The following is a 14,232-nucleotide window of genomic DNA, read 5'->3' as shown; positions in this document are numbered from 1 at the left end:
GCCCCTTGAGTGACGTCGGGGGCCCCACTCACCCCAAATTTCCCGAACTCCAAATTCCCCAAATTCCGCCCCAAATTCCGCCCCCCCCCTCACACTCACACCATGGGTGGGGGTCCCGAGGTTTATTTTGGGGAGGGGGGGGGGTTCGGGGGGGACAATTCAGGGCAGGAATAACTTAAAAATGGGGGAGGGGCCTCTGGGGGGGAGGGGTCTGGGGAGGGGGCGGGGCCATATTTACATCTGTACAAGGTGGGGGAGGGGCTGCAGGTTATTATTGGGGGGGGTGGGGTCCCCAAAATCTTGGCACCGAAATCTCGGACCCCCAAAGGCACCCCCGACCCCCCAAAAATGTCCTGGGGGGGGTCCCAGCGCCGCTGGTCCCAAATTTGGGGAGGGGTCCCAGGGCTGCTGAATCTATGGGGGGGTCCTGGTGCCCCCAAAACCCCCAGGGGCGCTCGGGGGGTCCCAATTTCCCTGGGGGGGGTCCTGGGGGTCCCAATCGGGTTCTTGGGGGGGTCCTGGGGGGTCCCAGTCTGGTTCTGGGGGGGGTCTCGGGGGTCCTGATGCAGCTCCAGGTCTCATTCCTGGGGGGTCCCGATCCAGTTCCGGTGGTCCCAGGGGGGCCCGGTCTCGATCTTGGGGGGTCCTGGTCCAGTTCTGGGGGTCCTGGTCTCGTTTTGAGGGGGTTCTGGGGGGGGTCCTGGTCCAGTTCTGGGGGTCCCAATGCAGCTCGGGGGGTCCTGATCTCATTCTTGGGGGTCCTGGTCCAGTTCCGGGGGTCTCAGGAGGGTCCCAGGGGTCCTGGTCTTGTTCTTGGGGGGTTCCCAATCTGGTTCTAGGGGTCCTGGGGGGGTCCCGAGGCAGCTCCGGGGGTCCCGGTCTCAATCTTGGGGGGTCCCGGGGGGGTCCTGGAGGTCCTGATCCAATTCCAGGGGTCCCCGTTTCCTTCCTGGGGGGTCCCGGTCCAGCTCCGGGGGTCCCAATCTCGTTCCTGGGGGGTCCTGGTCTCGATCTTGGGGGGTCCCAGGGGGTCCCGCTCTGGTTCTGGGGGTCCTGGTGGGGGGGGTTCCAATGCAGCTCCGGGGGTCCCCGTTTCCTTCTTGGGGGGTCCCGGTCCCGGTCTGGGGGTCCCGATCCAGTTCCGGGGGTCCCGTTCTGGTCCCGGTCCCGGTTCCGGGGGGGTCCTGGGTGGGGGTCCCCGGTCCAGGTCTGGGGGTCCTGGGTGGGGGTCCCGGTCCAGGTCTGGGGGTCCCCATCTTGATCTTGGGAGGTCCCGGGAGGGGGGGTCCCAGTCTCGATCTTGGGGGTCCCGATCCAGTTCCAGGGGTCCCGATCCAGTTCCAGGGCTCCCGGTTTCCTTCTTGGGGGTCCCAATCCAGTTCCAGGGGTCCCGATCCAGTTCTGGGGGTCCCAATCCAGTTCCGGGGGTCCCGTTCTGGTCCCGGTCCGGTTCCGGGGGGGGGTCCCGGGTGGGGGTCCCGGGCCCGGGGTGGGTGGGGGGTGTTGGGTGGGGGGAGGGTCCCGAAGGAGCCCCTCCCCCTCCCCCTCCCCCCATCCATCACAGCCCCGCCCCCTCGGAGCAGCCGGGGGGCGGCTTCCGCTTGATCCCCAGGTAGATGGCAACTGAGGGGGGGGGGGAGGGGACAGGTGAGTCTGGGGGGGGCCTCGAGACCCCTCCCCAAATTCCGGGGGGGTCCTCGAGGTGTGGGGGGGAAGGGGCAGCACCGACCTTGTGAGCGCAGGTCCCCCGATTCCCGCAGGTTCGTCTGCGACCCTGGGGAGGGGGGGGGAAAGGTGGGGAGGGGGTCAAGGAGGGGCGGGACCCCCACAGGAAACCCCTCCCCTCCCCAAAAAAAAATCCTCTCAAAAATTATAAAAAAAAAAAAAGCTAGCAAAAATCTCAAAAAAATGCCACAAAAATGTAAAAGAAAAAAAAAAGCCTAAAAAATAAAGAAAAAAATACCCTAAAAATCCAACCACTTTCCCCCGCCAAAATCCCCCCAGAAATCCCCAAAATAACCCCCCCCCCAAAAAAACCCACAAAAATCCAAAAAAAACCCAAAAAAATCCCCCCTCAGGAAGCCCCTCAAAAAACCCCAGGAAACCCCAAAAAACCTACCCCAAAATCCCAAAAAAATACCACCAAAATCCCCCAAAAATATCCTACCAAAATCCCCCCCAAACATCCTACAAAAATCCCCCCCAAAAAAACCCAAAAACCCTAAAAATTCCCCCCCAGGAAACCCCAAAATCCCCCCCAAAACCCCCTAAAAATCTCCCCAGGAAATCCCAAAAAAATGCCCCCAAAAAGTCCCAAAATTCACCCCCTGGGAAACTCCTAAAAAATCCCCCCAAAATCCCTAAAATCTCTCCCAGGAAACCCCAAAAAATCCCCAAAATCCCCCCAAAAAATTTCCCAGCCCCAAAATCTCTCCCAGGAAACCCCAAAAAATTCCCAAAAAAATTTACCAGCCCCAAAATCCCCCCCAAAAAATCTCGGACAGGTGTCCCCAGGTGTGTCCCAGGTGTCCCCAGGTGTCACTCACGGATTTTGGTGGCTCCGGGGCCGGGCGTGGCCGAGACGCAGCGATTGGAGCTCTGCCGGCGGGAGGGGTCAAGGGACACCCTGGGACAGGGGAGAGAACAGGTGAGGGACGGGTGTGCCCAGGTGTGTCTGACCGCCCAGGTGTGCCCAGGTGTGCCCAGGTGTGTCTGACCCCCCAGGTGTGCCCAGGTGTATCCCAGGTGTATCCCAGGTGTGCCCAGGTGTATCCCAGGTGTGTCTGATCTCTCCCCAGGTGTGCCCAGGTGTATCCCAGGTGTGCCCAGGTGTATCCCAGGTGTGTCTGATCTCTCCCCAGGTGTAGCCCAGGTGTGCCCAGGTGTGCCCCAGTTGTATCCAGTTGTACCCCAGGTGTATCCCAGGTGTGCCCAGGTGTGCCCAGGTGTATCCCAGGTGTGTCTGATCTCTCCCCAGGTGCATCCCAGGTGTATCCCAGGTGTGTCTGATCTCTCCCCAGGTGTGCCCAGGTGTATCCCAGGTGTACCCAGGTGTATCCCAGGTGTGTCTGATCTCTCCCCAGGTGTGTCTGATCTCTCCCCAGGTGTATCCCAGGTGTATCCCAGGTGTGCCCAGGTGTATCCCAGGTGTATCCCAGGTGTATCCCAGGTGTACCCAGGTGTACCCAGGTGTATCTCAGGTGTATCCCAGGTGTGTCTCTCTCCTCAGGTGTATCCCAGGTGTGTCTGATCTCTCCCGAGGTGTATCCCAGGTGTACCCAGGTGTATCCCAGGTGTGCCCAGGTGTATCCCAGGTGTATCCCAGGTGTGCCCAGGTGTGCCCAGGTGTCTCCCAGGTGTGCCCAGGTGTCTCCCAGGTGTACCCAGGTGTATCCCAGGTGTGCCCAGGTGTGCGCTCACCTGCGGCTCAGTTTCGAGGTGATCTTGCTCAGCAGCGTCGCCGTCGGGCGGGGCCGGGGGGAGGAGGCGGCGCTGGGGGGGGGAGGGGGCGAGGCGGGGGAAGGAGCTCCCGAGGCCCCGCCCCCCCGGCGGCTCCCGGTTCCGGTTCCGGCCCCGCCCCCTCCGTGGAAGGTGCTGCGGGCGGAGCAGCCCCGGGCCAGGTGCGCCAGGTGAGCCCCGCCCAGGTGAGCCCCGCCCAGGGAGTGGCTGGAGGGCGAGGGCGGGGGGCGGGACGGGAGGCTGGGGAGAGAAAGGTGTGACGTCATCGGTGATGTCAGAGGTGATGTCATACATGTGGCATCACAGGTGACATCACACACAGGTGACATCACACCCACCCGTAGGTGACGTCATAGGTGACGTCACACACAGGTGACACCAAATGTGACCCCACCCACACGTGACCCCACCCCCCAACCCCATACTGGGAGGGGCACAGGTGGGACTGGGGTAATTTTGGGTGAATTTAAGTTGATTTTGGGATGGATTTTGGGGCATTTCAGGTGAGCCCAGGTGTGGCACTCACCTGTCCTTGCCGTTGGGCAGCAGCAGGGAGGATAGGGGTGATTTTGGGTGAATTTAAGGCGATTTTGGGGTAATTTTGGGTGGATTTGGGGTGGATTTCAGGCGGTTTCAGGTGTGCCCAGGTGTGGCACTCACCTGTCCTTGCCGTTGGGCAGCAGCAGGTGCCGCTCCCCCCCCGAGCACACGTAGGTGTTCCTGCGGCCCATCACGCTGGGGGGCACGTGGGGCTGGGGGCACACGGGGGCACCTGGGCTCACCTGGGCTCCCCCCACAGGCACAGGTGCCCCCCAGGTGTGCCCAGGTATCCTCAGGTATTCCCAGGAGCTCTCCCAGCCCCTCCAGATGTTCCCAGGTGCCTTCAGGTGTGCCCAGGTATCCCCAGGTGTCTCCCCAGGTGTGCCCAGGTGCCCTCCAGGTATCTCCAGGTGTCCTCAGGTGTTCCCAGGTGGGCCCAGGAGCTCTCCCAGCCCCTCCAGATGTTCCCAGGTGCCTCCAGGTGTGCCCAGGTATGCCCAGGTGCCCCCCCCCCAGGTATTCCCACCCTCCCAGGTATCCCCCCAGGTGTGCCCAGGTGTGCCCCCAGGTGTACCCAGGTGTGCCCAGGTGTACCCAGGTGTGCCCACCTGTCCGTCCAGGTGTCCCCCCAGCTATTCCCACCCCCCCAGCTGTGCCCAGGTGTGCCCAGGTGTGCCCAGGTGTGTCCAGGTGCCCCCCCAGCTGTGCCCAGGTGCGCCCCCAGGTGTGCCCAGCTGTGCCCAGGTGTGCCCACCTGTCCGTCCAGGTGCGACCTCTCGGGGATCTCGGCCTTGTTGGGGTTGTGGGCGCTGCTGACCAAGGGGCTGCAGGGAGGGGGGAGGGGCGGCCCGGCCCCGCCCCCACCTCCCCCGCCTCTCCCCCCTCCTCCTCCTCCTCCGGAGCCCCTCCTGGGGGGCGGGGCCACGCCCCCGGCCACGCCCAGCTCCGAGGAGGGGGGAGGGGCGGCCGACGGGGGGCTGCGGCGGGGGGGAGGGGCGGCCGAGGGGGCGGGGCCACCTGTGGGGTCACGGAGAGGTCACGGAGGGGTCACACCCCCCCAGGACCCCCCAGTGTCCCCAAATATCCCAAAATGTCCCCAATGTCCCCCAATCCCCCCAATGTCCCCCATCCCATAATGTCCCCAATGCCCCCAAAATGTCCCCAACCCCCCAATGTCCCCCAATGTCCCCCAATCCCCCCAAAATGTCCCCAATCCCCCCAATGTCCCCAAAGTCCCCCAATTTCCCCAATGTCCCCCAGTGTCCCCCAATGTCCCCAATGTCCCAAATCCCCCCAACCCCCCCAACGTCCCCAACGTCCCCAATGTCCCCCCAATGTCCCCGATGTCCCCAGTGTCACTCACAGAAGTCGCTGTGCCGCCGCTGCCGGTGGTGGCCGCCCCCGCGCTGTCCCTTGCCGTGGGATGTCCCCGACGATGTCCCCGACGTCCCCGACTTGGTGGCACCGTTGGGAGCCTCGGCCGAGCCCCGGGGCCGGGACAGGGACAGGGACAGCGAGGTGCCACCCTCGGGCTGTCACCAACGGGGTCACAGTGTCACCAGCGGGGTCACAGTGTCATCAATGTCCCCACAATGTCCCCAGTGTCCCAAATATCCCCAATCCCCTGATGTCCCCAGTGTCCCCCAAATCCCTTCAATGTCCCCAATGTTCCCAATCCCCCCAATGTCCTCCAGTGTCCCCAATGTCCCCAATCCCCCTGACCTCCCCCAATGCCCCCAATGTCCCCCAATGCCCCCAATGTCCCCAGTGTCCCCAGTGTCCCCAATGTCCCCAATCCCCCTGATCTCCCCCAATGTCCCCAGTGTCCCCCAATGCCCCCAATGTCCCCAGTGTCCCCAGTGTCCCCAATGTCCCCAGTCCCCCTGATCTCCCCCAATGTCCCCAATCCCTCCAATGTCCCCAATCCTCCCAGTGTCCCCAATGCCCCCAATGTCCCCCAGTGTCCCCCAGTGTCCCCAGTGTCACCCACCTCTCCCCGCCGGCCCAGCAGCAGGTACGTGGCCATGTCCCCAATGTCCCCAGTGTCCCCAGTGTCCCCAGTGTCCCCCTGTGTCCCCAATGTCCCCAATGTCCCCAATGTCCCCCAGTGTCCCCAGTGTCACCCACCTCTCCCCGCCGGCCCAGCAGCAGGTACATGGCCATGTCCCAGTGTCCCCAATGTCCCCCAATGTCCCCCAATGCCCCCAGTGTCCCCAGTGTCCCCCAGTGTCACCCACCTCTCCCCGCCGGCCCAGCAGCAGGTACGTGGCCATGTCCCCAGTGTCCCCAATGCCCCCAATGTCCCCAATGTCCCCAGTGTCCCCAGTGTCCCCAGTGTCACCCACCTCTCCCCGCCGGCCCAGCAGCAGGTACGTGGCCATGTCCCCACTGTCCCCAATGTCCCCAGTGTCCCCAATGTCCCCAATGTCCCCCAGTGTCCCCAGTGTCACCCACCTCTCCCCGCCGGCCCAGCAGCAGGTACGTGGCCATGTCCCAGTGTCCCCAATGTCCCCAATGTCCCCCAGTGTCCCCCAGTGTCCCCAGTGTCACCCACCTCTCCCCGCCGGCCCAGCAGCAGGTACGTGGCCGTCACCTCGTTGTACTTGTGGGTGCTCAGCGCCTCCTTGATCTCCTCCCTGGTGTAGCCCATGCCCACCATCACCTCTGCGGGGACACGGCGGTGTCACCGACGCCCCCGGGGTGTCCCCGAGGTGCCGCCTGTCCCCGTGCCCCCCTCACCGATGCGTTTGGTGTCCCCAAAGTCCTCCTGGGGCTCCGTGTAGGGCGTCAGCTCGTCGCCCTCGTAGCCGATGTTGATCCACTTGTCCTTCATGATTTGCTGTTTGGGGACATTGGGGACATTTGGGGGGCATTGGGGACATTGGGGGACATTAGGGGGATTGGGGACATTGGGGACATTGGGGACATTGGGGACACGGGTGGCAGAGGAGTGACAGGGGTGGCAAAAGGGGGACACAGCAGGGAAAAGGGGACTCAGGTGCCACCACAGGGGACAGGGACAAAGCCCATCAAAGCCACCCCAAACCACCCCAAAAATCCCTGCCAGGACCCCCCCAGACTGCCCCAAATCCACACCAGGACCCCCAAACCCCCCAAACTGCCCCAAAACGCCTCAAAACCCTCCCAGGACCTCTCAAAACCACCCCAAAACTCCGCAAGCTGTCCCAAAACCTCCTCTAACCCCCTCAAACTGCCCCAAATGCCCCCGAAACTGCCCCAGATCTCCCCAGATCTCTTTTGGGGACCCCGATACCTCGAGGGTGCAGCGCTTGGTGGGGTCGAGTGGCACAGGACGTTCTCGCAGCCCCAAATGCCCCCAAAACCGCCCCAAATCACCCCAAACTGCCCCAAATCCCCCCAAAACCGCCCCAAATCCCTTTCAGGACCCCCAAACCGCCCCAAATGCCCCCCAGACCGCCCGGGTACCTCGAGGGTGCAGCGCTTGGCGGGGTTGAGCACCAGGAAGCGGCGCAGGATGTTCTCGCAGTCCGTGGACATGTAGAAGGGCACGCGGTATTTGCCCCGCAGCACCCGCTCCCGCAGCTCCTGGGGGGGCACGCGGGGTCACCGGGGGTCACCCGGGGTCAGCTGGGGTCACTGGGGGCAGTCAGGGTCAGCTGGGGTCAGTCAGGGTCAGCTGGGTCAGTTGGGGTCACTCAGGGTCACTGAGGGCACCCGAGGTCAGTTGGGGTCAGCTGAGGTCAGTCAGGGTCAGTGAGCACGCAATGACCGGGAGGTGACCAGGGGCACCAGGAGGTGACCAAACAGTGACCAGGAGATGACCACAGGTGACAATCACCTCCAGGCCACGCCCACCAGAGTGACCACTGACCCTGCAGGACCTCAGGGGTCACAGGAGGTGGCTGAGGAGGGTCAGAACCGAGTGACCATGCCATGACCACGCGATGACCAGGAGGTGACCACGCAGTGACCAAACAGCGCCAGGAGGTGACCAGAAGGTGACCACAGGTGACAATCGCCTTCAGGCCACACCCACCAGAGTGACCACTGACCAGCTGACCCCTGGGGGGAGCTCTGAGGTCATGGGGGGTGGCTGAGGAGCATCAGAACCGAGTGACCACGCAGTGACCACGCAGTGACCACGCAATGACCAGGAGGTGACCACAGGTGACGAGGAGGTGCTGGTCACCTCCATGCCATGCCCACCAGAGTGACCACAGACCCTGTGGGACCTCAGGGGTCACAGGGAGGTGACCCAGGCGCATCAGAACCCAGCGACCACGCAATGACCACGCAATGACCACGCAGTGACCGGGAGGTGACCACGCAGTGACCGAACAGTGACCAGGAGGTGACGGCGCGGGCTCCCCGCGGTCACCTTGAGGTTGTGGCCGTCGAAGGGCAGCGAGCCGCTGACCAGCGTGTACAGGATGACCCCCAGGCTCCAGATGTCCACCTCGGGCCCGTCGTACTTCTTGCCCTGGAAGAGCTCGGGGGCGGCGTACGGGGGCGAGCCGCAGAACGTGTCCAGCTTGGAGCCGCGTGAGAACTCGTTGCTGAAGCCAAAATCCGCGATCTTGATGTTGGCGTCGGCGTCCAGCAGCAGGTTCTCGGCCTGGGGACGTTTGGGGACATCATCAGGGACACGGGGACATCGGTAGGGTCACAGGGACATTGGGATAGGGACACTGGGATGGGGACACTGGGACATTGGGATCTTGGTGTTGGTGTTGGTGTCCAGCAGCAGGTTCTCGGCCTGGGGACATCTGGGGACATCATCAGGGACATGGGGACATCGGTAGGGTCATGGGGACACTGGGATGGGGACACAGGGACATTGGGATCTCAGTGTTGGCGTCAGCGTCCAGCAGCAGGTTCTCGGCCTGGGGACATGTGGGGACATCATCAGGGACGTGGGGACAGGGATGCTGCCAGAGGGACACTGGGATGGGGACATTGGGATGGGGACACTGGGACATTGGGATCTTGGTGTTGGTGTTGGTGTCCAGCAGCAGGTTCTCGGCCTGGGGACATCTGGGGACATCATCAGGGACATGGGGACATCGGTAGGGTCACAGGGACATTGGGATGGGGACACAGGGACATTGGGATCTCAGTGTTGGTGCTGGTGTCCAGCAGAAGGTTCTCGGCCTGGGGACATGGGGACATCATCAGGGACATGGGGACATCGGTAGGGTCACAGGGACATTGGGATGGGGACACAGGGACATTGGGATCTCAGTGTTGGTGCTGGTGTCCAGCAGAAGGTTCTCGGCCTGGGGACATGGGGACATCATCAGGGACATGGGGACATCGGTGGGGACAGGGATATTGGGACAGGAACAGGGACATTGGGATGGGGACACTGGGATGGACATGGCCACAGGGACACAGTGACACCAGGATGGACACAGGGATGGTGACACCAGGACAGGGACACCGGGATGGACACGGGGACACCAGGACGGACACAGGGACGCCAGGACAGACACGGGGACAGAGAGATGGACACAGGGACAAGGGACAGCGACAAGGACACCGGGACGGACACAGGGACGGTGACACCAGGACGGACACGTGGTGCCACCCCCGTGTCCCCACCCTGTGTCCCCTCCCGTGTCCCCACCCCGTCCCACCTTGAGGTCCCTGTGCACGATGTTCTTCTGGTGGCAGTAGTGCACGGCCGAGACGATCTGGGGACAGAGGTGGCACTGTCACCACGGGTCCCCACAGTGTCCCCAACCACCCCAGGATGTCCCCAACCCCTCGGAGATGTCCCCAAAACTCTCCAGAGTGTCCCCAAACCCCCTCAGGATGTCCCCAACCCGTCCCCGATGTCCCCACCTGTCTGAACTTGGCCCGCGCCTCCTTCTCCTTCATCCTCCCGTGGGACACCAGGTAATCGAACACCTCACCTGGGGGGGACACACCTGGGTCAGGACGCGTCAAAAAAAACCCCAGAAAATCCCAAAAAATATCCCAAAATATCATCCAAAATATTCCCCAAAAAATCCCCCCAAAATATCCCCAAATATCCCCCAAAATATCCCCAAATCCACACCAGGCAGTTCAAACGCCTCACCTGGGATGGGGGACGACACACACCTGAGCGAGCCAGACCCCAAAATATCCCAAAATATCCCCCAAAAAATCCCAAAACATTCACAAAACATCATCCCAAATATCCCAGAAAATATCCCCCACCCCCAAAAAATCCCCCCAGTCCCTCAGGATGTCCCCAAAGCCCCCTCAGGTGTCCCCCAGGTGTCCCCAGGTGTCCCTCACCTGCGCTGGCGTACTCCATCACCAGGTACAGCGTCTTCTCCGTCTCGATCACCTCAAACAGCTTCACTGCAATGGGGGGAACACAGGGGGGGCATGGGGACCCCTCCCCAAATTACACAGACCTCCCCCCCCACCCCTGGGACCCTTCCCCAAATTACACAGACCTCCCCCCCCCCCCCCCCGGGACCCCTCCCCAAATTACACAGACCTCCCCCCCCCCCACTGGGACCCCTCCCCAAATTACACAGACCTCCCCATTTGAGGACCCCTCTCCATTTCCAGGACACCATTTTTGGGACCCCTCCCCATTTTTGGGAACCCCTCCCCATTTTGGGGACCCCTCCTCAATTCCAGGGACCCCTCCCCATTTCCAGGACACCATTTTTGGGACCCCTCCCCATTTTGGGGACCCCTCCCCATTTCTCTCACCGATATTGGGGTGGTTCAGCCCCTTCATGATCCGAACTTCCCGAAAAAGCTGAGGAGGAGGAGGGGAAAAAGGGTCAGGGGGGAGCTGGAGACCCCTCCCCAAATGAGGAGACCCCTCCCCAAACCCCCCGGGACCCCTCCCCACCTTCTGCAGGCTGGTGGGGTTCAGCTGGGTCTTGTCGATGATTTTGATGGCGACCTGAAATTGGGGAGGGGGCGCTGAGGGGACCCCTCCCCAAATTCACCTGGGATCCCCTGAGACCCCTCCCCAGATTCAGCTGAGATTCCCCCCAAATAACCTGAGACTCCTCCCCAAATTCCCCTGAGACCCTCCTGGGACCCCCAAATCCCCCCCGAGCCCCCTCCCCAAATGCCTGAGCCCCCTCCCATCACCCTGAGCCTTCTCGAACCACCCCAAATTCCCCTCCCACCGCCCCAAATCCCCCCCCAAACCCCCTCAAATCCCCCCAAATCTCCCCCGAGCCCCCTCCCACAACCCTCAATCACCCCATAGCCCCCTCCTGTCACCCCAAAATCCCCCCCGAGACCCCTCCCCAGACCCCAAACCCCCCCAGAGCCCCCTGCCCACCTCTCTGCCCGTCAGGACGTGCCGGGCCAGCCTGGCCTTGGCCGAGTTGCCCTCGCCGATGGTGCCCCAAATCCCCCAAAAATCCCCCCAAATCCCCCCAAAATCCCCCCAAATCCCCCCAAAACCCCCTCAAATCCCCGTCTAGCCCCCTCCCCAAATGTGTGAGCCCCCTGCCCACCTCTCTGCCCGTCAGCACGTGCCGGGCCAGCTTGACCTTGGCGAAGTTGCCCTTGCCGATGGTGCGCAGCAGCCGGTAGTTGCCCACGTGGGGAGGGGGCTCCTCGGACCCCCCCCCCAGGGAGTTCCTGCCCCCCCGGCCTGGGGGAGGGGCGGCTCCGGACCCCCGCCCGGTCCAGCCCCCCCCGCCGGGCTTGTCGGGGCGGGCGCTGCCCCCCGGGCCCAGCTGGGATGGGAGGGGGAAACAGGGGTGAGACCCCTCCCCAAATTAATGTCATAGTGAGACATTCACCCCGATAATTATCACAGTGGGACCCCTCCCCAAATTAGCACAGTCCCCAAATATCACAGTGGGACCCCTCCCCAAATTAGCACAATGAGACATTCACCCCAATGATTATCACAGTGGGACCCCTCCCCAAATTACCACAGTGAGACATTCACCCCATTATCACAGTGAGACCCCTCCCCAAATTATCACAGTCCCCAATTGTCACAGTGAGACCCCTCCCCAAATTAATGTCATAGTGAGACATTCACCCCGATAATTATCACAGTGGGACCCCTCCCCAAATATCACAGTGAGACCCCTCCCCAAATTAGCACAGTCCCCAAATATCACAGTGAGACCCCTCCCCAAATTATCACAATGAGACATTCACCCCATTGCCACAGTGAGACCCCTCCCCAAATTAATGTCATAGTGAGACATTCACCCCGATGATCACACTGGGACCCCTCCCCAAATTAGCACAATGACACATTCACCCCATTATCAAAGTGAGACCCCTCCCCAAATCATCACAGTCCCCAAATATCACAGTGAGACCCCTCCCCAAATTACCACAGTCCCCCTCCCCAAATTAGCACAATGAGACATTCACCCCAATGATTATCACAGTGGGACCCCTCCCCAAATTAGCACAGTGAGACATTCACCCCGATTATCACAGTGAGACCCCTCCCCAAATTACCACAACGAGACATTCACCCCAAATATCACAGTGAGACCCCTCCCTAAATTATGGGGTTAGCCCTGAGAACACCCTGAATTATCACAGTGAGACCCCCACCAAAAATATGACAGTGAGACCCCTCCCCAAATTAACATCACTATGAGACCGTCGTACAAAATATCACAGTGAGACCCCCACTCAAATAAATGTCACAGTGAGACCCCCACCCGAATTGTGGGGTCATCCTGGCCCCCCCCCCCGCCAAAATAATCTCAGGGGGGTGAGACCCCCACCCAAATTACAGCAGGGGCAAGACCCTCCCCCAGAGTCCCAAAAAGCTCCCCAAAATCCCTGAGACCCCTCCCCAAAACCCCTCAGACCCTCCAAAATCGCAGAGTGAGACCCCAAACCCCTCCCGGCGCCCCCCGATGCCCCCAGACCCCTCCCAGTTCCCCCAGACCCATCCCGGTACCCCCCAGACCCCTCCCGGTACCCCCCAAACCCCTCCCGGTACCCACCCTCCCTCACCCCTTCCCTCCCCATCCCCTCCCGGTGCCCCCCGGTTCCCCCCAATCCTCTCCCGGTTGCCCCCAGACCCCTCCCGGTGTCCCCTGGTACCGACCCAGCCCTTCCCGGTGCCCCCCGGTGCCCCCAGACCCCTCCCGTTCCCCACCCACCCTCACCCGTTCCCTCTCCATCCCCTCCCGGTGCCCTCCCGGTACCCCCCAGACCCCTCCCGGTCCCTCCCGGTTCCCCCCCCGCCCTCAGGCCTACGCCCGTTCCCGCCTCGCCCTCACCGTGTCCGCGTTCCGCTCGTTGCCCGCCGCCAGGGCGGAGCGCGAGGACATGGTCCCGGCCCGGGGGGGGGCACCGGGGGGGGGGCACCGGGGGGCACCGGAAGGGGCGGTCCCGCTGCCGGGGGGGGGGGGGGGGTCCCGTTCCCGTTGCCGTTACCGGGGGGGCCGGGCCGGGGCGGCCATGGCGGCCATGGCGCCGGAACCGGAAGCGGGGCGGCGACAGAGTGGGCGGGGTTCTGACCGTAAAAGGAGAATGGTTCTGAGGGGTTGGTCACGCCCACGGAGGGGAGCGTGGCCAATCAGGAGGCGGCGTTGCGGCATGGAGACAGATGGGCACGCCCTCCGAGGGGGCGGGGTTAAATGAGGGTGGTGCTCGGTGATTGGCTGAGCGGTGGCCAATGGGGAGGGAGAGCGGGGTTTAATGGATGATTGACGGGGGAGGGGTCACGTGGGGCGCGCGGGGGTCGCCTGTGTCACACCTGGGGTCACGTGGGTCACCTGTGGAGTCACCTGTGTCACCCAGGTCACCTCCCTGTCATACCTGGAGTCACCCGTGTCACACCTGGGGTCACCTGTGCCACCCGTGTCACCCTCGGGGTCACCTGTGTCACCTCCGTGTCACACCTGTGTCACACCTGGTGTCACCTGTGTCACACCTGTGTCACCTGTGCCACCCGTGTCCTCTCCGTGTCGCACTTGGGGTCACCTGTGTCCCCTCCCCAGTGTCCCCTCCCGCTGTCCCCACTGCCCCCGCTGTCCCCGGTGCCACCAGGGTCCCATCCCGGTGTCCCCAGTGTCCCCTCCCGGTGCCTCCAAGGTCCCATCCCGGTGTCCCCGCTGTCCCCAGTATCCCCAAGGTCCCCTCTCGCTGTCCCCGCTGTCCCCTCCGGGTCCCCCCTCCCGGTGTCGGTCCCGGAGCGGAACCGGGGCTGACCCTGCCCGGCCGGGGAGGCCCCTCCGGGGCGGCGCTTCCTCAGGAAACCCCGGACAGCGGCCAGCGCCACCAGTGTCACCGCAG

At 63.0% G+C, this 14,232-nt stretch overlaps 2 protein-coding genes across 2 annotated transcripts; both read right to left on the bottom strand.

Annotated features, from left to right (window-relative positions):
* Positions 1–107: 107 nt before the first annotated feature.
* On the bottom strand, positions 108–1,555 carry LOC129134171 (uncharacterized). Its single transcript, XM_077192871.1, has 3 exons — positions 1,485–1,555; positions 1,241–1,435; positions 108–1,207 (listed from the first exon to the last, which is right to left on the bottom strand). Exons 1-3 carry the CDS (start codon positions 1,553–1,555, stop codon positions 415–417), a joined length of 1,059 nt encoding a protein of 352 aa, XP_077048986.1. The 3' UTR covers positions 108–414.
* MARK4 (microtubule affinity regulating kinase 4) lies at positions 1,468–13,414 on the bottom strand. Its single transcript, XM_077193019.1, has 18 exons — positions 13,215–13,414; positions 11,463–11,687; positions 10,841–10,894; positions 10,696–10,744; positions 10,267–10,332; positions 9,826–9,896; positions 9,618–9,674; positions 8,360–8,596; positions 7,447–7,566; positions 6,739–6,838; positions 6,554–6,663; positions 5,363–5,531; positions 4,754–5,016; positions 4,120–4,211; positions 3,421–3,699; positions 2,547–2,626; positions 1,730–1,774; positions 1,468–1,623 (listed from the first exon to the last, which is right to left on the bottom strand). Exons 1-18 carry the CDS (start codon positions 13,263–13,265, stop codon positions 1,559–1,561), a joined length of 2,133 nt encoding a protein of 710 aa, XP_077049134.1. The 5' UTR covers positions 13,266–13,414; the 3' UTR covers positions 1,468–1,558.
* Between the last annotated feature and the right edge of the window lie 818 nt (positions 13,415–14,232).

This window comes from Agelaius phoeniceus, chromosome 36 (assembly GCF_051311805.1).
Source record: "Agelaius phoeniceus isolate bAgePho1 chromosome 36, bAgePho1.hap1, whole genome shotgun sequence".
Lineage (NCBI taxonomy): Eukaryota > Metazoa > Chordata > Aves > Passeriformes > Icteridae > Agelaius > Agelaius phoeniceus.
This window is presented reverse-complemented; position numbering and strand designations above follow the sequence as displayed.

Excerpts from the sequence above, each read along its gene's own strand:
- LOC129134171 (XM_077192871.1), bottom strand. The coding sequence starts at position 1,555 with ATGGGGGGAGGGGGAGGGGGAGGGGCTCCTTCGGGACCCTCCCCCCAC. Across the intron at positions 1,436-1,484 it reads ACACCCCCCACCCACCCCGG|AACGGGACCCCCGGAACTGG; the intron begins GCCCGGGACCCC and ends GACCGGGACCAG. Across the intron at positions 1,208-1,240 it reads CAAGATGGGGACCCCCAGAC|CTGGACCGGGGACCCCCACC; the intron begins CTGGACCGGGAC and ends GGACCCCCAGAC.
- MARK4 (XM_077193019.1), bottom strand. The coding sequence starts at position 13,265 with ATGTCCTCGCGCTCCGCCCTGGCGGCGGGCAACGAGCGGAACGCGGAC. Across the intron at positions 9,897-10,266 it reads GATGGAGTACGCCAGCGCAG|GTGAGGTGTTCGATTACCTG; the intron begins GTGAGGGACACC and ends TGTCCCCCCCAG. Across the intron at positions 2,627-3,420 it reads ACCTCGAAACTGAGCCGCAG|GGTGTCCCTTGACCCCTCCC; the intron begins GTGAGCGCACAC and ends CCCCTGTCCCAG.